This window comes from Symphalangus syndactylus, chromosome 13, assembly GCF_028878055.3.
Source record: "Symphalangus syndactylus isolate Jambi chromosome 13, NHGRI_mSymSyn1-v2.1_pri, whole genome shotgun sequence".
Classification (NCBI taxonomy): domain Eukaryota; kingdom Metazoa; phylum Chordata; class Mammalia; order Primates; family Hylobatidae; genus Symphalangus; species Symphalangus syndactylus.
In genome coordinates this window covers 38,745,816-38,767,241 of record NC_072435.2, presented here as the reverse complement: position 1 = coordinate 38,767,241, position 21,426 = coordinate 38,745,816, and the positions used below count along the sequence as shown (strand labels likewise).

Here is a 21,426-nt window from a genome sequence, read left to right as displayed (position 1 = left end):
CAGCCTGGCCAACATGGTGAAACTCTGTCTGTACTAAAAATACAAAAATTAGCCGGGCATGGTGGTGCACCCCAGTAATCCCAGCTACTCAGGAGGCTGAGGCAAGAGAATTGCTTGAACCCGGGAGGGGGAGGTTGCAGTGAGCCGATATCGCGCCACTGTCCTCCAGCCTGGGCGACAGTGAGACTCCATCTCAAAGATAAAAACAAAAACAAAAAACAATCAGTGTTATTCTACTACTACTTTTAAATACATGAAGCACTTCCAGATACCTAGAAATACTAGATATTTGATATAACTTGTCCACCATGTACACAGCACTGTTAAATAAAATTCCACACATGTAACCGTGGTTATAATCTGAGGTATCTCCTAAATATGACCATTTTGGCCTTGAACCATTCCCTCCTCACTTCCTTCTCTCTGCTTTCAATCCAGAGGACAAGTACAGGCATGTGTAATGCTTAGAGATGGTTGAACAAACTCCTATCCAAAAGTCATTCACAGAAGACAAGTTTCCTATGAATTTCAACACAAAGTATACAAAATATGCTAAATTTACTAAGTACTTTATCATACACTGGCAACCTCTTTAACATCTAGCAATTAGATGTTGCAAAATTAGGATACATTTGCCCATTATATATGCTGTATACACAGTAAAACAAAATGCACAAAACATACAGAAAAATAGTGTCTGAAAATGTCCAAGTATGAACACACCGGCCTATTACTTTTGCAATTTCTTCCCTCCCACCTCCTCTAAACTATCAAACAACTATACACAGTACTACACTGCTCACAAAGGTGGTTAAACAATTCAATTTCCAAAAGGCAGTGTTTCCTATAAATTTTAACAAAAAGATATTTACGAAGTGATATTTCACTACCTCTACATTTAATATACATGGGACACTTCCAAACATCTAAGTAGACGAGACATTTGAAGTACGGAGTTAATTTTTCCACTATGTAACAGCAGTCTTGAATAAACTGCAAACATGTAACAATAGTTATAATTTGAAAGTCTTCCAAATATGAACATTCTGGCCTAGAACCCTTTCTGTCTCCATCAACCCAGTGGGCAAAAATGCTCAAATTTTCAGAAGACAATATTTCCTAGGAATTTTATTTTTTATTTATATTTATTTATGTATTTATTTATTTTTGAGATGGAGTTTCGTTCTTGTTGCCCAGGCTGGAGTGCAATGACAAATGTAGAGTTAGTAAATGAATATATTTTGCACATTTTGTTTTAAAATTCCTAGGAAAGGCCAGGCGCCTTGGCTTTCGCCTGTAATCCCAGCAGTTTGGGAGGCTGAGGCCAGCAGATCACCTGAGGTCAGGAGTTTGAGACCAGCCTGGCAAACATGGTGAAACCCCATTTCTACAAAAATACAAAAAAATTAGTGGGGCGTGGTGGCGGGCGCCTGTAATCCCAGCTGCCTGGGAGGCTGAGGCAGGAGAATCGCTTGAACCCGGGACATGGAGGTTGCAGTGAGCCAACATCCCGCCATTGCACTCCAGCCTGAGCGACAGAGTGAGACTCTGTCTCAAAACAAACAAACAAACCAAACAAACAAACCCGGGCACGGTTGCTCACGCCTGTAATCCCAGCACTTTGGGAGGCTGAGGCGGGCAGATCACGAGGTCAGGGGGTCGAGAGTAGCCTGACCAACATAGTGAAACCCCATCTCTACTAAAAACACAAAAGTTAGCCGGGCGTGGTGGTGCGGCCTGTAGTACCAGCTACTTGGGAGGCTGAGGCAGGAGAATCATTTGAACCCGGGAGGTGGAGGTTGCAGTGAGCTAAGATTGCACCACTGCACTCCAGCCTGGGCGACAGAGCAAGACCCTGTCTCAAAAAAATAAAATTAAATAAATAAATAAAATTTTAGGTTGAGGGGGAAGTTGAGCAGCTTTTTCCTATTATATACACAGGCCTTCTTCTTTTTTTTTTTTGAGCTGGAGTTTCGCTCTTGTTGCCCAGGCTAGAGTGCAATGGTGCGAGCTTGGCTCACTGCAAGCGATTCTCCTGCCTCAGCCTCCCGAGAAGCTAGGATTACAGGCGCCCGCCACCACGCCCGACTAATTTTTGTAGTTTTAGTAGAGACCGGGTTTCACCATGTTGGTCAGGCTGGTCTTGAACTCCTCACCTCAGGTGATCCACCCGCCTCGACCTCCCAAAGTGCTGTGATTACAGGCGTGAGCCACCGCGCCTGGCCTACACAGGCCTTCTATAGACGGTCAGTAAATCTTCCCAACGGGTGTTGGGGATTTCCCAGGACCACATGTGCCAGGCCATTTTACCATTTCTCTCTTCCACATGAAGGTCTGGTAGAACGAAGACGAACCGCCGCATGGCCGCTAACCGTTCCACTCGTCGTCAGGGGACTCGTTCACCTCCCAGGCCGGTTAAGGCTGTTCTCCACTGTCGTCAGGGCTAGGTAGGTCTCGCCCCACTGGCACAGAGAGGTCCCCCAGGTCCCAGATCTGCGCGGCTTCCTGGTCTAAAGCAAGGCGGCCGAGCCTGTGTCCCTAGACCGCCTCCAACGCCCTCTGCACCCTGACGCCCCAGCGCGACTGCGCCGCTTCCCGCCCGCCGCTCCCGCAGCCACCTGGAGGCTCTGCGTCTCGGCTGGGGCTTCGTCTGTGCACGGCACAGTGAGGGCCCCGGTGTCTGCGGGGCAGGGGCCGCGACCTGTCCCGGGACATCCCTGCCCTCCAGCTCACTTGACTGCCTCGGACTCGGGGAGCCGGCCGCGCTCTGCGTCTCACCGCGCTCTCTGTACCATTTTACATTTCCACCACCAACGTAGGAGTAGGAGTAGGATCCAGTTTCTCTATGTCCTCCCCAGCACTGGTGTAATCCATCCATCCATCCATCCATCCATCCATCCATCCATCCAACCATCCTTCCTTCCTTCCTTCCTCCCTCCGTCCCTCCCTCCCTCCCTTCCTTCCTTTTTCTTTCTTTTTCTTTCTCTCTCTCTCTTTTTCCGTCCCTCCCTTCTTTTCTTTCCTTTCTTTCGTCTTTTTTTTCTTTTTTTTTTTTTTGAGATAGAGTCTCACTCTGTCTCCCAGGCTAGAGTGCAGTGGCAGGATCTTGACTCACTGCAACCTCCGCCTCCCAGGTTCAAGTGATTCTCGTGCCTCAGCCTCCCGAGTAGCTGGGACTACAGGCGCCTGCCACCACACCCAGCTAATTTTTTGTATTTTTAGTAGAGACGAGGTTTCGCCATGTTGGCCAGGTTGGTCTTGAACTCCCGAGCTCAGGCAATCCACCCGCCTTGGCCTCCCAAAGTGCTGGGATTACAGGTGTGAGCCACCATGCCTGGCCTCTCTCTTTCTCTTTCTCTTTCTTTCTTTCTTTCTTTCTTTCTTTCTTTCTTTCTTTCTTTCTTTCTTTCTTTCTTTCTTTCTTTCTCTCTCTCTCTCTCCCTTCCTTCCTTCCTTCCTTCCTTCCTTCTCTCTCTCCCTTTCTCCCTCTCTCTCTTTCTTTTTTTTTTTTTTTGAGATGGAGTCTTGCTCTGTCGCCCAGGCTGGAGTGCAATGGCGCGATCTCCGCTCACTGCAAGCTGCGCCTCCCGAGTTCACGCCATTCTCTTACCTCAGCCTCTGGAGTAGCTGGGACTACAGGAGCCCGCCACCACACCCAGCTAATTTTTTTGTATTTTTAGTAGAAACGGGGTTTCACCATGTTAGCCAGGATGGTCTGGATCTCCTGACCTCGTGATCCGCCCGCCTCGGCCTCCCAAAGTGCTGGGATTACAGGCGTGAGCCACCACGCCCGGCCTTCCCTCTTTCTTTCTCTCTTTCTCTCTCTTTCTTTCTTTTTCTTTCTCTCTTTCTTTCCTTCTTTCTTTCTTCCTTCCTTCCTTTCTTTTTCTTTCTTTCTTCCTTTCTTTCTTTCTCTTTCTCTCCCCCCCTCCCCTTTCTCTCTCTCCCCCTCCCTCCCTCCCCTTTCTCTTTCCTTTTCCTTCCTTCCTTCCTTCCTTCCTTCCTTCCTTCCTTCCTTCCTTTCCTTTCTCTCTCTCTCTCTCTTTCTTTCGACAGGGTCTTGCTCTGTCATCCAGGCTGGAGTGCAGTGGCACGATCTCGGCTCACTGCAACCTCTCCGTCACGGGTTCAAGCAATTCTCCTGCCTCAGCCTCCTGAGTAGCTGGTATTACAGGCATGTGCCACCACACCATGTGCTGCCACGCCATGTGACGCCACACCTAAAACAGTTTTTTTTTTTTTTTTTTGAGACGGAGTCTTGCTCTGTCGCCCAGGCTGGAGTTCAGTGGTGCAATCTCGGCTCACTGCAAGCTCCGCCTCCCGGGTTCAAGCCATTCTCCTGCCTCAGCCTCCCGAGTAGCTGGGACTACAGGCGCCCACCACCACGCCCAGCTAATTTTTTGTATTTGTAGTAGAGACGGGGTTTCACTGTGTTAGCCAGGATGGTCTCGATCTCCTGACCTCGTGATCCGCCCGCCTCGGCCTCCCAAAGTGCTGGGATTACAGGCGTGAGCCACCGGGCCCGGCCTAAAACAGTTTTAAAGAAAGGAAACAAAAAATTTTTAGGCTGGGCACAGTGGCTCTCGCCTGTAATCCCATCACTTTGGGAGGCCAAGGCGGGTGGATCTCTTGATGTCAGGAGTTCAAGACCAATCTGGCCAATATGGTGAAACCCCGTCTCTACCAAAAATACAAAAATTAGCCAGGCGTAGTGGCACACACTTGTAATCCCAGCTACTGAGGAGGCCGAGGCAGGAGAATCACTTGAACCCTAGGAGTCGGAAGTTGCAGTGAGCAACTTGAGATCTCGCCACTGCACTCCAGCCTGGCGACACAGCAAGACTCTGTCTCAAAATAATAATAATAATAATAAATAAAAAGAAAAATATTTTTTTCTGAGACGGAGTCTCGCTATGTCGCCCAGGCTGGAGTGCAGTAGTGATCTCGGCTCACTGCAACCTCCGCCTCCTGGGTTCAAGTGATTCTCCTGGCTCAGCCTCCCAAGTAGCTAGGACTACAAGTAGCTGAGACTACAGGCATGCGCCACCATGCTCAGCTAATTTTTGTATTTTTAGTAGAGACGGGTGTTTCACCATGGTGGCCAGGAAGGTCTTGATCTCTTGACCTCATGATCCGCCCACCTCAGCCTCCTAAAGTGCTGGGATTATAGGCATGAGCCACCGCATCTGGCCTTTTTATTTATTTTTCATAGAGATGGGGTCTCGCCATCTTTCCCAGGCTGGTCTTGAATTCCTGGGCTCGAGCGATCCTCCCTCCTCAGCCTCCCAAAGTGCTGGGATTACAGGCGTGAACCACTGCATCCAACCCCTGTCCAGATAATTTTTGGCTTCTGTGTAGCATTCCTTTCCCCAGCGTACAGGACAGGACACTCTTTGGAATGAGAGTCTTATGACCCACAATCACATTAGAGTTCTGCAGTGGACAGGTGAATGGGGGGCAGGAGAAGGTCAGAGAGAGAGAGAGTTTGTTTACTGTAACAAGGACTATGGGAGTTATGAGTCAGGAACCATGGATGGAAACCAATGTATAAATCATAATAGCATAGCTGATATCTTTGTTTTCTCAAAGGAATCATTACTTGCCAGTTTTAAAATCCATATAAAGTATTTTAGAATTTTTTTTGTCTTCCAGTTTATACATAACCACAGAAGGAAAGCAGGAACTCTGCTAGTTTCTTTTTTTTTTTTTTTTTTTTTTTTTTTTATTAATTTTTTTTGCATACAAAAACAATAAACATTTTCTAAAAATACATACAAACAAAAAGATGCATATCAAACATATTAGGAAGGTTGCACATGGGAAGTTGGGGAATAGAAATGGGGGTGGGAGTTAAAATAAATGAGAGAGGGACTTTATATGGATCAGTGATAATAACTCAATCCTCTATTTGACAAAGAAGAGGGAGAAGGAAGAGGAAGAAAAAGAAAGTGGGATAAAGGATCAGAAAGGGAGGAAAATAGAAAAAATTAGAGTATGACTCCAGGGTAGACCTGTTTTGTTGTCATTGAGTTGGTTGGTTGGTTTGTCTGTTGTATTCTTCATGTTTCGCCAAGTTGGCCAGACTGGTCCCGAGCTCCTAGTCCGAAGTGATCAACCCGCCTCGCCCCCCAGAGTGCCAGGACCACAGGCGTGAGCCACCACGTCCAGCCCCCACATTGCTTCTGGCCTCCGTGGTAGACCTCCCAGACGGAGCGGCCAGGCAGAGGAGCTCCTCACTTCTACCCAGACACGGGGCGGCCGGGCAGAGGGGCTCCTTACTTCCCAGACGGGGCGGCCAGGCAGAGACGCTCCTCACTTCTTCCCAGACGATAGGTGGCTGGGCAGAGGCGCTCCTCACTTCCCAGACGATGGGTGGTCGGGCAGAGGCGCTCCTCACTTCCCAGACGATGGGCGGCCGGGCAGAGGCGCTCCTCACTTCCCAGATGGGGCAGCCGGGCAGAGGCTCTCCTCATCTCCCAGACGATGGGTGTCCGGGCAGAGGCACTCCTCACTTCCCAGATGGGGCAGCTGGGCAGAGGCGCTCCTCACTTTCCAGATGATGGGTGGCCGGGCAGAGGCGCTCCTCACCTCCCAGACGATGGGTGGCCTGGCAGAGGCGCTCCTCACCTCCCAGACGATGGGTGGCTGTGCAGAGGCGCTCCTCACTTCTTCCCGGATGGGGCGCCCGGGCAGAGGCGCTCCTCATTTCTTCCCGGACGGGGCGGCCGGGCAGAGGCGCTCCTCACTTCCCAGACGGGGCGGCCGGGCAGAGGCGCTCCTCACTTCTTCCCGGACGGGGCGGCCGGGCAGAGGCGCTCCTCACTTCTTCCCGGACGGGGCGGCCGGGCAGAGGCGCTCCTCACTTCTTCCCGGACCGGGCGCCCGGGCAGAGGCGCTCCTCACTTCTTCCCGGCCGGGGCGGCCGGGCAGAGGCGCTCCTCACTTCTTCCCGGACCGGGCGCCCGGGCAGAGGCGCTCCTCACTTCTTCCCGGCCGGGGCGGCCGGGCAGAGGCGCTCCTCACTTCTTCCCGGACGGGGCGGCCGGGCAGAGGCGCTCCTCACTTCTTCCCGGACGGAGCGGCCGGGCAGAGGCGCTGCTCACTTCCCAGACGGGGCGGCCGGGTAGGGGCACTCCTCACTTCCCAGATGGGGCGGCCGGGCAGAGGCGCTCCTCACTTCCCAGACGGGGCGGCCGGGCAGAGGCGCTCCTCACTTCCCAGACGGTGGGTGGCCGGGCAGAGGCGCTCCTCACTTCCCAGACGATGGGTGACCGGGCAGAGGCGCTCCTCACTTCTTCCCGGATGGGGCGCCCGGGCAGAGGCGCTCCTCACTTCTTCCCGGACGGGGCGGCTGGGCAGAGGCGCTCCTCACTTCCCAGACAGGGCGGCCGGGCAGAGGCGCTCCTCACTTCTTCCCGGGCAGGGCGGCCGGGCAGAGGCGCTCCTCACTTCTTCCCGGACGGGGCGGCCGGGCAGAGGCGCTCCTCACTTCCCAGACGATGGGTGGCCGGGCAGAGGCGCTCCTCACTTCCCAGACGGTGGGTGGCCGGGCAGAGGCGCTCCTCACTTCCCAGACGGGGCGGCCGGGCAGAGGCGCTCCTCACTTCCCAGACGGTGGGTGGCCGGGCAGAGGCGCTCCTCACTTCCCAGACGGTGGGTGGCCGGGCAGAGGCGCTCCTCACTTCCCAGACGGTGGGTGGCCGGGCAGAGGCGCTCCTCACTTCCCAGACGGTGGGTGGCCGGGCAGAGGCGCTCCTCACTTCCCAGACGGTGGGTGGCCGGGCAGAGGCGCTCCTCACTTCCCAGACGGTGGGTGGCCGGGCAGAGGCGCTCCTCACTTCCCAGACGGTGGGTGGCCGGGCAGAGGCGCTCCTCACTTCCCAGACGGTGGGTGGCCGGGCAGAGGCGCTCCTCACTTCCCCGACGGTGGGTGGCCGGGCAGAGGCGCTCCTCACTTCCCAGACGGTGGGTGGCCGGGCAGAGGGGTTCCTCACTTCCCAGACGGTGGGTGGCCGGGCAGAGGCGCTCCTCACTTCCCAGGCGGTGGGTGGCCGGGCAGAGGCGCTCCTCACTTCCCAGACGGTGGGTGGCCGGGCAGAGGCGCTCCTCACCTCCCAGACGGGGCGGCCGGGCAGAGGCGCTCCTCACCTCCCAGACGGGGCGGCCGGGCAGAGGTGCTCCTCACCTCCCAGACGGGGCGGCCGGGCAGAGGCGCTCCCCACCTTCCAGATGGGGCGGCGGCCGGGCAGGGGCTGCAATCCCAGCACCCTGGCAGGCCAAGGCAGGCGGCCGGGGCGTAGAGGCTGCCGCGAGGCCAGACCACGCCACCGCCCTCCAGCCCGGGCAACACCGAGCACTGGGTGAGCGAGACTCCGTCTGTAGTCCCAGTACCTCGGGAGGCTGAGGCGGGCAGAGCACTCGGCGTCAGGAGCTGGCGAGCAGCGTGGCGAAGATGGCGAACGCGTGCCTGCATCCAAAGGAGAAAAGGCAGGCATCGGTGGCGGGCGCCGGCAGTCCCAAGCAGTCCGCGGCGCGGGCAGCAGCAAGCCGAGTAGATTGTAGCCTGGGTGGGCCAGAGAGGGAAAGAAAGGAAGAAAGGAAGAAAGAAAGGAAGAAAGAAAGAAAGAAAGAAAGAAAGGAAGGAAGGAAGGAAGGAAGGAAGGAAGCAACTCTGCTAGTTTCTTAAAAACAAATAAACAAACAGCAAAGGGGATTGAAGGTCTTTTTTCTTATCTAAGTGATCAGTGTTGGTGAGAAGCAAATGAATAAACTGCAGTGGGCAGGAGAGCCTGAGACCAATCTGGAGCCTGCAAAGGGAGGAAAAGGGTGCTTCTTGGGCAGCCTGCCCTCCCTTGCAGGTGGCCTCCAGCTGCTCAGAAGGAGTGCAGATTCTTTTTTTAATTTTAATTTTTATTTAATTTTTTATTTTTATTATTATTTTTTTGAGACAGAGTCTCACTGTTTTGGCGCCCAGGCTGGAGTGCAGTGGCGCAGTCTGGGCTTACTGCAACCTCTGCCTCCCGGGTTCAAGCGGTTCTCCTGCCTCAGCCTCCCAAGTGGCTGGGATTACAGGCACGCGCCACCACGCCCGACTAATTTTTGTATTTTTAGTATAGACGAGGTTTCACCATTTGGCCAGGCTGGTCTTGAACTCCTGACCTCAGGTGATCTGCCCGCCTTGGCCTCTCAAAGTGCTGGCGTGAGCCACCGCGCCTGGCCAGGAATGTGGGTTCTGAGAAGCTGCAGAGCTGTGAAAAACAGGAGACCCATGTGCAGATGTGGTTGGGTTGGGGGCGGAGGATTCTGTCTTTTCTGAGGTTGTACCTTTGGCGCCTGGGGCCATTTTCTGGGCAGTGTTTTGGTTTTAGCATTCATGGGGTAGCTGGGGTCAGACTGTAATTTGCATACATGAAGAAAATCTGTGAAGGTCAGGCTCAGTGAAAGACTTGTTTGCATTGTCCCCTGGAGAAAAGGTTTGGGAACATGACAGTTTATTTAGGTCACAACTTTACAATGACTCCAGGTGAGAGTTTCCTGCTGGTAAAATGAAGGTTTTGAAGGAAAGAGTGTTTCCACACTGTGAGGAAAGGACTGGAGGGCACCTTGAGCCCCCAGAGTTGAATTAAGTGTCCCTGTCTCATCACCAGGTTCTGATCCACACTGGGGTTCCATTTCAGCAGTTAGAGTCTGGGTCCCAAGCTTGGGATTATTTTATTTTATATTTCGTTTCATTTCATTATTTCATTTCATTTCATTTCATATTTCATTTTTTAGTCTCGCTCTGTCGCCCAGGCTGGAGTGCAATGGTGTTATCTTGGCTGACTGCAACCTCCCCCTCCCGGGTTCAAGCGATTCTCGTACCTCAGTTTCCCGAGTTGCTGGGATTACAGGCACCTGCCACCACGCCTGGCTAATTTTTGTATTTTTAGTAGAGATGCGGTTTCACCATGTTGGTTAGGCTGGTCTTGAACTCCTGACCTTAAGCAATTTTCTCACCTCGGCTTCCCAAAGTGCTGGGATTACAGGCGTGAGCCACCGCGCCCGGCGCTTGGGAATATTTTTAACGTTATGATTGTGAGTTTTCCTTGTGAACTGCGGGTGAAGCAGGCTGCTTGTCTGAGCTAGTTCAAATGTTTGCTTACTTCTCTTGGTTTCTTTATAGATGATCGCTGTCATAAAAACTCCAGTTTTTCCTATACATTTAATAATTTTATTTCTTTGTCCGTTTTAATTTTCTTGCCTGAAAGAAGCAAGCCCTCCTCCCTCCTGTTACACTGTGGTCTGGCCTGGCCTGGGCGCGCCTCCTACTCTGAGGCCAGGGGATGGCTCCACTGGACGCCGAGTCTGTCATTCCCTGTGCACACTTGTGACTCTGTGTCCGGGAGGAAAAGGCAGGAAGGGCACTCTGAGCGCAGAAACACGCCAATGTCAGCCCTGCAGAGCCTGAAACACTTTCTGCTGAAATGTAAATATCCTCCCCGGCACAGAAGGTTACAGAGGGAAGGAAGCCCGGCCCGCGAAGGGCAGTGGCCAAGACCCTGTCAATCTGTCTTTACTCAGCCACATACCGCATTGTTTCTCCTGTCACTCAGTACCAAGGGGGCAGGACTTGGATCATCACCCAATCAGGGGCACTGGGGCGGGGACCTGCAAACCATCCAATCAGAAACTCTGCAAGGGGGACGGGGGGTAACGTTCAACAACTCCGCGGGGTCTTCCTGTTTCGTGTCCGCTGCGTTTGGGTTCCGGTCTCCGCTTCTCCAGTGGCCCGGGTGACTCTACCGCAGCGTCTGGCGCGCCGGGACCTGCACAGGCCGGAGAGAGCCGTAGGCAGGACCCCGGGACACTCTGGAAGCCAGGAAATGGTGCGTGTGCGGGGCCGGGCGTCTGGAGACTGGGGGAGGGGCTTGTGGGAACCGGCCGGAACCGGCTGTGGAAGCACCCTGGCCTCCCTGCAGCGACTCCAGGGTCTGAGACCCGAGTTCCCTGGCACAGCTCGGCCCTCTGTCCCCTCGGCCGCAGGGTGGGTTGGGCCGCAGCCAGTACCGCGGGCGTCCTGTCCCGTCCCTGCGCGGCGACTGCGGCCCCGGCCTCGGAGCCCTCTCTGCGCAGCTCCGCGCTCGCAGCCCCGCCTCTCTCCAGATTGTTTGTGCCGGGACACGGGAGGGTCACAAGGCGGAATCCCGTCTCGGGTGTGGGGTTCGTGCATGGGAGGAGCTGTGGGCTGTGGCCTTCCCAGTACATCTTGTTTTTTTCCGGGGGACTGGTCTCCCTCCGAGTCTTCCAAACGTACTGGAAAAAGAATCTCAAACCTACGACTCCCGTTTTTTTAGCCTAGCTTTTACTAGGGCTGGGAATAAATGCCTAAATTTCCGGTTCCTTCCCCCCATTCCCTTCCTTCGCCAAATCAACATTATCAGCTGTTTTTTGTTTTACATTTAAGGCACAGTATTTTAGTTGTTTATAGTTTCTTTCACCATACTCTTTTGAAAGGATTTGTTTTCTGTTTGTGGATTTTTTTTTTCTTTTCAGACAGAGTTTCGCTCTGTCGCCCAGGCTAGAGTGCAGTGGGAAGATCTCAGCTCACTGCAACCTTCGCCTCCCGGGTTCAAGCAATTTTCCTGCCTCAGCCTCCCGAGTAACTGGGATTACAGGCATGCGCCACCACGACCGGCTACTTTTTGTATTTTTGGTAGAGACTGGGTTTCGCCACGTTGTCCAGGTTGGTCTCAAACTCCAGACCTCAGGTGATCCGCTCACCTCCGCCTCCCAAAGTGCTGGGATTACAGACGTGAGCCACCGCGCCCGGCCTCTTGTTTGTGTACTTGTAACCTGAGAGGGAAACAGAGAATAAGAACCTGACACTCTACGGTAAAATTTTTTTTTTTTTTTGAGACTAGAGTTTCGCTCTTGTTGCCCAGGCTGGAGTGCAATGGCGCGATCTCAGCTCACTGCAACCTCCACCTCCCGGGTTCAAGCGATTCTCCTGCCTCAGCCTCCCGGGTAACTGGGATTACAGGCATGCGCCACCATGCCCGGCTAATTTTGTATTTTTAGTAGAGACAGAGTTTCTCCATGTTGGCCAGGCTGGTCTCCAACTCCCGACCTCAGGTGATCCGCCCGCCTCAGCTTCCCAAAGTGCTGGGATTACAGGCGTGAGCCACCACGCCCGGCCATGGTGAAACATTTTTGTGCTTCCCCTCCTTTTATCTTTCCTAAGCCCCGACGCCTAATCAGAATGTCTTTGGGTGGAGTTTCCCCTCTGGAAACTTTACAAGGTGATGTGGCCCTCCATCTTTTTCTGGTCCTGATTTTCAGAACTGCCTGGGCCTGACCCAGGATACCCACAGCTGCCACTTCTCTTGGAGGATCTAGTGATTATCAACCCCTGGGTCACTCCTCCCAGAGGACAGCTTAAGGTGCAGGGGTGGGGCCTCTCACGGGAGCAGCTGCATGCCCTGAGGTGGGAGGAGTCTCCCCGTATCCCCTTCCTCTGAAAAGTTTACCCTTTGGGACGCTTAGCTTTTCTTCCTCAACCCCAGTTTCCGTTCCTTAGGGTCACGTTGATGGTTACCCAATCTTAGGCTGTTATTGAGAGGAAAAGACACAAATGATTCCTGACCTCTGGATTGTTTTTAGTCTAGTGAAGGGAGAAAAACCTCAAAGGAGAAGGAAAACCTACTCCGTTGAAATGGTGCGAGAACCTGAAAGTTAAAATGCGCTTGGGGCAGACTGAGCAGGGCACAATTCACTGTCTTCAGGGAGGTTGGTCACTGAGCACTCAGCCAGGATGGGGCTGGGAGATGTCCTAGGGGATAGGGTGACCTCACCTGACATTGGAATCAGATAAATGTCTGTATTCCAGGTCAGCACTGCCTCTGCCTGGGTTTGTAAACCCTTGAAAAGGTTTATTTGCTTATTTGATCCTATTTTTCATTAAATGTAAAATGTATTTTATCAGGCCGGGCGCGGTGGCTCACGCCTGTAATCCCAGCACTTTGGGAGGCTGAGGCGGGCGGATCACAAGGTCAGGGGATGAGACCATCCTGGCTAACACGGTGAAACCCTGTCTCTACTAAAAATACAAAAAAATTAGCCGGGCTAGGTGTCGGGCGCCTGGAGTCCCAGCTACTCGGGAGGCTGAGGCAGGAGAATGGTGTGAACCCCGGGGGGCGGAGCCTGCAGTGAGCCGAAATCGCACCACTGCACTCCAGCCTAGGCGACAGCGAGACTCTGTCTCAAAAAAAAAAAAAAATGTATTTTATCAGTAGTGCTTGAAAGACAAGATAAAGTGTTTACAAAGAGAGGGTCACAAGGGGGAGAAAGAGGCAGAAAGTAGATTTGAGGGAAAACAATTATCTAGTCTTACATTCAATTTGTTAAAAAATCTTATTTGTGTAGTTTCTTCCCCATGACATGTGTGGTAGGTTTCTCAGGTCTATTTTCTTCTTTTGGGTGATTTCAGATCAATCCCAGAACTTAGCCTTGAGAATGCTACTGGGGATAAGAACCTCAGATAAGTAGGGAAATTCAGTCTTCCATTATGGCTACAGAGAAACGAATACATTTCCACAAGAAAGTGTAGTAGATAACTGGTGAAATACAGAGATTCTCTAAAATATCTTCTCTTTGCAGGGTAGAGATTTTGTCGTAATGGATAACTGTTCTGTATCCTTTCATCTGGACTTTGGTGATTAATGCTAAATCCTATCAGATGGGACTTCGAAATATTAAATATTAGTGAATTAAATATTAGTAAAGAAGTTGTCATGGAAGTAATAATAATGTGACATCTCTATTGTCTGAAAGGGATAGATAAATGTGCTTTTCATGTTTAAGCGATAGAATACAAATGTCTTGCCGGCCGCAATGGCTTACGCCTGTAATCCCAGCACCAAGGTGGGTGGATCATGATGTCAGGAGATCACGACCATCCTGGCTAACACGGTGAAACCCCGTCTCTACTAAAAAATACAGAAAATTGGCTGGGCGCAGTGGCTCACGCCTTTAATCCCAGCACTTTGGGAGGCCGAGGCGGGCGGATCACAAGGTCAGGAGATTGAGACCATCCTGGCTAACATGGTGAAACCCCGGTCTCTACTAAAAATACAAAAATTAGCCGGGCGTGGCAGCGTGTGCCTGTAGTCCCAGCTGCTGGGTGGCTGAGGCAGGAGAATGGCGTGAACCCAGGAGGCGGAGGTTGCAGTGAGCCGAGATCGTGCCACTGGACTCCAGCCTGGGCAACAGAGCTAGACTCCGTCTCAAAAAAAAAAGAATACAAATGTCTTACAGTTTCCTTTCCTCCTATATACATAAACAGTAAGTTTGAGTGATTTTGCTGGATTCTTCAAACACAGGATATTTTCTTACTTAAAAGTAAGTGAAACTGGGCACGGTGGCTCGTGCCTGTAATCCCAGCCCTTTGGGAGGCTGAGGTGGGTGGATCACCTGAGGTGAGTTTGAGACCAGCCTGACCAACATGGAGAAACCCTGTCTCTACTAAAAATACAAAATTAGCTGGGCGTGGTAGCGCATGCCTGTAATCCCAGCTACTCGGGAGGCTGAGGCAGGAGAATTGCTTGAACCCAGCAGGTGGAAGTTGCGGTGAGCTGAGATCGTGCCGCTGCACTCCAGCCTGGGCAACAAGAGTGAAACTCAGTCTCAAAAAAAAAAAAAAAAAAAGTAAGTGAATAGTCTTGTCTGAGGAAGCAGAGGTCTGAGGCCGAGTGTGCCTCCGAGTGACTCCAAACTAAGAGCCTGCAAAAGGAGGTCATTGAAGTCCCAGTTGGTTCTTCCTGGGTAGAACTTGGCAGGCATCCCAGCCTGATCACTCCAACCAGGGGAGGGGCCCTTTTTACTGAGAGAAGCTACAGACCACTGGAAAGCTGGGGATGCACACATAGGTATAGTTGGGAGAGTGATACCTTGTCTGAGGTTGTAATTGTTATTGTTCAGATAATAACAGTAAACCATGGGCTCCCATGATTTGAGAGAGCTGTTTCTAGACATCCTCAAATACAAGAAATCTGGAGTTAGGTAAGAAGTAACATTATGTGAAAGGAGTATAACGAAAGGGTGAAAGTAGTAGATACAAGATCTGCAAGCATCCCAGAGGTTAGGCAGAAAAGGGTTTTCTGGTAGAAGTGACAGCTTACATCTATAATCCCAGCACTTTGGGAGGCCGAAACAGGAGGATTGCTTGAGGTCAGGAGTTTGAGACTAACCTGTACAACATAGTAAGACCACCTCTCTACAAAATTAAAAAAATTGTGGTGGTGCACACCTGTAGTCCCAGCAAAGGCTGAGGTGGGAGGATCCCTTGAGCCCAGAAGATCAAGGCTCCAGTGAGCAATGATTCTGGCATTGTACTCTAGCCTGGACAACAGAGCAAGACCCTGTCTCCCCTCCTCCTCTTCCCCTAAAAAAGTTTTTCCTTCATAGGGAGGAACAAATAAGATTAGGAATAGGTGGGAAGAGAGGGCAGAATGGAAAGTACAAAATCGGATCCTAGATCAGAGAATATTTTTCCTGAGGTTAGTCTGTTTTTAGGATGGTTTATAAAGGAGGGATTGGGTGGGTGCTTCCTTAGGCTGTGGAGGGTGGGTCAAAGTTCAGGGCCTGAAAGGAGGAGAGAAACTTAACCATTAAGGTTGGATTTACAGATATTTTGTTTTGACTGATCAGTGAAGACAAAACTGTCCAGCCAATTGTTTATGAAGTAAACAGTGGGAATTTGGAGAGTCTGTCTAGCTTTCTTTTTTTTTTTTTTTTTTTTTTTTTTTGAGACAGAGTCTTGTTCTGTCGCCCAGGCTGGAGTGCAGTGGTGCGATCTCGGCTCACTGCAAGCTCCACCTCCTAGGTTCACGCCATTCTCCTGCCTCAGCCTCCCGAGTAGTTGGGACTACAGGTGCCCGCCACCACACCCGGCTGATTTTTTTTTTGAATTTTTAGTAGAGATAGGGTTTCACCGTGTTAGCCAGGATGGTCTTGATCTCCTGACCTCGTGATGCGTCCACCTCGGCATCCCAAAGTGCCGGGATTACAGGCGTGAGCCACCGCGCCCAGCCGCCTGTCTGGCTTTCTTATAGGTAAAATAAAAGATGTCTAAATTAGTAATAGGGTTTTTTTTTCGCCCCAGTATCCTGCTTCTCTGGAACACCAAGGGTGGTGGTGGTTGAGAGTGTTTTAATCATAGCTATTCTGTAGGATTATAGAGCTTGGGTAAAGTTCAACATTGTCAGCAATTTGGTTTTGTATCCACAGAGTTGGTTTAGTCAGAGTGTAATTTCTGCAAATGTCTGTGAGGGTCAGACTTAGAGAAAGACACCTGTGGCTTCTTTCTGCTGGAGAAAAGGTTTATGAATTTATGAGTGTATTTGCTTCTGTGGTGTAATAAATATATTTGGTGTTTGTCTGCAGTTCCTGGGACAGGGATCCTAAAACCCTTGTAATTCCCTAAGTGATAGGTGGAGTGCGTTTTGTGATTCACAACAATCCCCTTTCAGACCATACTTGAGTTTTAAGCTAATGAGGTGATTCTGTGGAACCTCTGGATACTTTCAGAGTGGAAACTGATGACCAGAAAGACCAAACCCATGACTAGAGGGTTGTTACTTTAAGCTCCATTCCCTACCTCAGGAAAGAGTGGAGGCTGGAGATTGAGTTGTGTAAAAATTTTTGAGCAAAGACATTCAGAGAGTTCTTCCAGGTTGATGAGGACATTGATGTGCTGGGAGGGTGGTGCACCCCAAGATGAGGAGCGTTGCCTATCCACTCCCCTTTCCCTGCCATTTTTCAGCTCTTATTTGCCTGTTCCTGAGTTATACTTAAGTAACATGTTTTGCTGAGTTGTTTGAATAGTTATAGCAAATTATTGAACCGGAGGAGGAGATTATGGGAGCTCATGATTTGTACAGAGTTGTTCAGAAGTGTGGGTGGCCCTGTGGTTTTTGACTGGCATGTGAACTGGTATGTTGTGAGACTGAGCCCTGAACTTTTAGGATCTGTCCTAATTCCGAGTGGTGTCAGAACTGAACTGTTAGACACCTAGTGTTAGAACTGGTCAGTGTTTACACTTTTGGTGTCACAGAAAAGACACCAGAGGTCAGAACCTTAAACTGACTCCACGTAAACATCTGGTCACTGGTGAGAATTGAGACCATGAATCACATCAGAAGAGAAGAGAGTAGGGTGTGTGTGTAGGGTCCAGCCCCACAGGGTCGGTGGGTCTCTCCCCGTGTGCGGAGACGAGAGAGTGTAGAAATAAAGACACAAGACAAAGAGATAAAAGAAAAGGCAGCTGGGCCCGGGGGACCACTACCACAAGTCGCAGAGACCGGTAGTGGCCCCGAATGCCAGGCTGCACTGATATTTATTGGATACAAGACAAAGGGTCAGGATAAGGAGAGTCAGCCATCTCCAGTCATAGGTAAGGCCACGTGGGTCACGTGTCCACTGGACAGAGGGCCCTTCCCTGCCTGGCAGCCGAGGCAGAGAGAGAGGAGACAAAGAGAAAGACAGCTTATGCCATTATTTCTGCATATCAGAGACTTTTAGTACTTTCACTAATTTACTACTGCTATCTAGAAGGCAGAGCCAGGTGTACAGGATGGAACATGAAGGTGGACTAGGAGCGTGACCACTGAAGCACAGCATCACAGGGAGACAGGCCTCCGGATAACTGTGGGCGAGCCTGACTAATGTCAGGCCCTACACAAGAGATGGAGGAGCAGAGTCTTCTCTAAACTCCGCCGGGGAAAGGGAGACTCCCTTTCCTGGTCTGCTAAGTAGCGGGTGTTTTCCCTTGACACTTATGCTACCGCTAGACCACGGTCCGCCTGGCAATGGGCATCTTCCCAGACGCTGGCATTACCGCTAGACCAAGGAGCCCTCTAGTGGCCCTGTCTGGGCATAACAGAAGGCTCGCACTCTTGTCTTCTGGTCACTTCTCACTATGTCCCCTCAGCTCCTATCTCTGTATGGCCTGGTTTTTTCTAGGTTATGATTATAGAGCAAAGATTATTACGATATTGGAATAAAGAGTAATTGCTACAAACTAATGATTAATGATATTCATATATAATCATATCTAAGATCTATATCTGGTATAACTATTCTTGTTTTATATTTTATTATACTGGAACAGCTTGTGTCCTCGGTCTCTTGCCTCGGTGCCTGGGTGGCTTGCCGCCCACATGTGTGGAGCTCCCAGAATGTTTCTCTCACTCACTTCTTTTTTTTTTTTTTTTTGAGACGGAATTTCGCTCTTGTTTCCCAGGCTGGAGAGCAATGGTGTGATCTTGGCTCACCGCAACCTCTGCCTCCTGGGTTCAAGCGATTCTCCTGCCTCAGCCTCCTGAGTAGCTGGGATTACAGGCATGCGCCACCACGCCTGGCTAATTTTTTATATTTTTAGTAGAGTCGGGGGGTTTCTCCATGTTGGCCAGGCTGGTCTCCAACTCCTGACCTCAGGTGATCTGCCCGCCTTGGCCTCCCAAATTTCTGGGATTATAGTCGTGAGCCACCGCACCCGGCTGCCTCACTCATTTCTTAGGAGTGGGCCACATCTTCACATGAATGGTCCTCAGTCTTGCTTAACCTTCTGAATGTGGGTTTCCTTGTGAACTGTGGGTGAAACAGGCTGCTAGGTAATAGATCCCAGAGAGAAAGGATAGTTCTCCTTGTAGGCCAACAGGAAGAGGGTGGCTGTTTAGAACCTGACATACACACCTAACCAGGGAGCAAGACAGAGGAATCTGGACAGACACCTTTATAGGAGACTCTGTGGGAGTTCTAGTTGGTGAGTTTAGGGCAAGCAGATGGGAATTCCGTGGAGTCACATGTTGACTGAGAGGTGGTCCCTGCAGCCTCTCTGTGCCTTCCTTGTGTGGGGTCAGTTGGATGATTTCTAGCAGTTTGTATCTAGCCGTCTCTGGGGAGGTGGTCACAGGGAGGCGGCTGTGTAAGGCAGATAACTGGATTGACCACGTGGAGGAAATGGGAGGAGGTGTAGAACTGGAAACTGTATTAAGGGTGACTAAGCCCTGCCTCTGGTATGAGAAAGTTAAAGCCATATTCAAAGTGGCTTCTGAGGTAACATACAATTGTAAGAATTCACTGCAATAGACAGCTCTACACTGAATTCACAACACTATGTGGAGATGATGGCAGAAGATGGGTTATCCCTGCCCCTGGGGTTTAACTGTCCGTCGTTTCTGTCCCTGACTGACCATACGTGCTCTGTCATAGGTTCACATACCTTACATAGATGCCCTGGTTTCAGAATTTCCCATATTTCTTTGGTCTGTCTTTCTGCTACTGCCATAATGTCCTAATTATTTCATAAGCCTGATGTATGGTTGAGAAAGTGCTGTACTGTCTTAGTCACCTGGGGATGCTGTAATACATTGCCATTGGCTGGGTGGCTTAAACAACACACATGTAGTTTTCACATTCTGGAGGCTGGGAAGTCCAAGTTCAGGGTGCTGGCAGATGTAGTATCTGGTAAGGGTCTGCTTTGTGGTTTTCAGATCATCATCTCTCATTGTATCCTCACAAGGCAGAGGAAAGAGGAAGCAAGCTGTCTCCTGTCATTTCTTCTAAGGGTGCTAATCCCATTTATGAGGGCACCACCCTCATGATCCCTAACCCCGATTACCTCCCAAAGATGCCACCTCCTAATACAACATTAGGAGTTAGAATTTCAATATATGAATTTTGGGAGAGACACACAGATTCAGGCTCTAACATATTCTAACAGTGTACTGTACGAAGTCTTTGCTGTATTTAGATATTTGAGTTCTTTTTTTTTTTTTTTTTTTTTTTTTTTTTTTTTTTTTTTTTTTTTTTTTTTGAGACGGAGTCTCGCTCTGTCGCCCAGGCTGGAGTGCAGTGGCTCAGTCTTGGCTCACTGCAAGCTCCGCCTCCTGGGTTCACGCCATTCTCCTGCCTCAGCCTCTCCGAGTAGCTGGGACTACAGGCGCCCGCCACCACGCCCGGCTAATTTTTTTTGTATTTTTAGTAGAGACGGGGTTTCACCGTGTTCTCGATCTCCTGACCTCGTGATCCGCCTGCCTCGGCCTCCCAAAGTGCTGGGATTACAAGCGTGAGCCACCGCGCCCGGCCTTAGATATTTGAGTTCTATTTCAGTTTTTTTTTTTTCTTTATGAGATGAAGTCTCGCTTTGTTGCCCAGTCTGGAGTGCAGTGGCGCGATCTTGGCTCACCACAACCTCCACCTCCTGGGTTCAAGCGATTCTCCTGCCTCAGCCTCCTGAGTAGCAGGGACTACAGGTGTGCCACCATGCCTGGCTAACTTTTTGTATTTTTGGTAGAGACGGGGTTTCACTATGTTGACCAGGCTGGTCTTGAACTCCTGACCTCATGATCCACCCACCTTGGCCTCCCAAAGTGCTGGGATTACAGGCATGAGCCACTACACCCGGCTATTTCAGTTTTTAGAAGTGGCCCCCTTCTCTTCCTTCCCTTCTCTTTCCCTTCCCTTTTTTTTTTTTTCCTGAGATGAAGTTTCACTTAGTCACCCAGGCTGGAGTGCAGTAGTGTGATCTCAGCTCACTGCAACCTCCGCCTCCTGGGTTCAAGCCATTCTCCTGCCTCAGCCTCCCGAGAGCTGGGATTACAGGTGCACCCCACCACGCCTGACTAATTTTTTTGTATTTTTAGTAGAGACAAGGTTTCACCATTTTGGCCAGGCTGGTCTTGAACTCCTGACCTTGGGTGATCCACCCGCCTTGGCCTCCCGAAATGCTGGGATTACAGGCGTGAGCCACCGCGTCCGGCCCCTTCTTTTCTTTTTTCAGGTGGAGTTTCTCTCTTGTTGCCCAGGCCAGAGTGCAATGGCATGATCTTGGCTCACTGCAACCTCTGCCTCCGGAATTCAAGTGATTCTCCTGCCTCAGCCTCCCAAGTAGCTGGGATTACAGGATGTGCCACCATGCCCTGCTAATTTTGTATTTTTAGTAGCGACAGGGTTTCACTATGTTGGTCAGGCTGGTGTCAAACTCCTGACCTCAGGTGATACACCCACTTCGGCCTCCCAAAGTGCTGGGATTACAGGCGTGAGCTACGGTGCCTGGCCCTTTTTTCTTTTCCTTCCTTTCTTTCCTTTACTTCCTTCCTTTCCTTTTTTCTTTTCTTTCTTCCTTTCCCTTTCTTTCCTTCCTCTCTTCCTTGAGATGGTCTCCTTATGTCACCAGGCGTGATCTGCACTGGCATGATCATAGCTCACATAGCCTACAACTCTTGGGTTCAAGCGATCCTCCTGCCTCAACCTCCTGAGTAGCTGGGACTACAGATATGTGCCATCGTGCCCAGCTAATTTTTAATTTTGGTTGAGGTTTCATTATGTTGCCTAGGCTGATCTTGAACTCCTGGCTTCAAGTGATCCTCCTACCTTGGCCTCCCAGAA

General features: G+C 50.8%; 1 protein-coding gene across 4 annotated transcripts in view; it reads left to right on the top strand.

Annotated features, from left to right (window-relative positions):
* Positions 1-1,780: 1,780 nt before the first annotated feature.
* Positions 1,781-21,426, top strand: part of ZNF564 (zinc finger protein 564) — a 33,027-nt gene continuing 13,381 nt past the window's right edge. Inside the window, exon 1 of one of the 4 annotated variants that reach the window (XM_055239416.2) lies at positions 1,781-2,447. Coding sequence is in view for 2 of the 4 variants with exons in the window: in XM_055239413.2 (XP_055095388.1) it covers positions 11,657-11,722 (66 nt within the window). In the remaining 2 variants the exon portion in view is untranslated. Of the gene's footprint in view, positions 2,448-10,655; positions 11,723-13,052; positions 13,691-21,426 lie in introns of those variants that run through there. The other 3 variants (XM_055239415.2, XM_055239413.2, XM_063616109.1) reach the window with 3 other exon arrangements.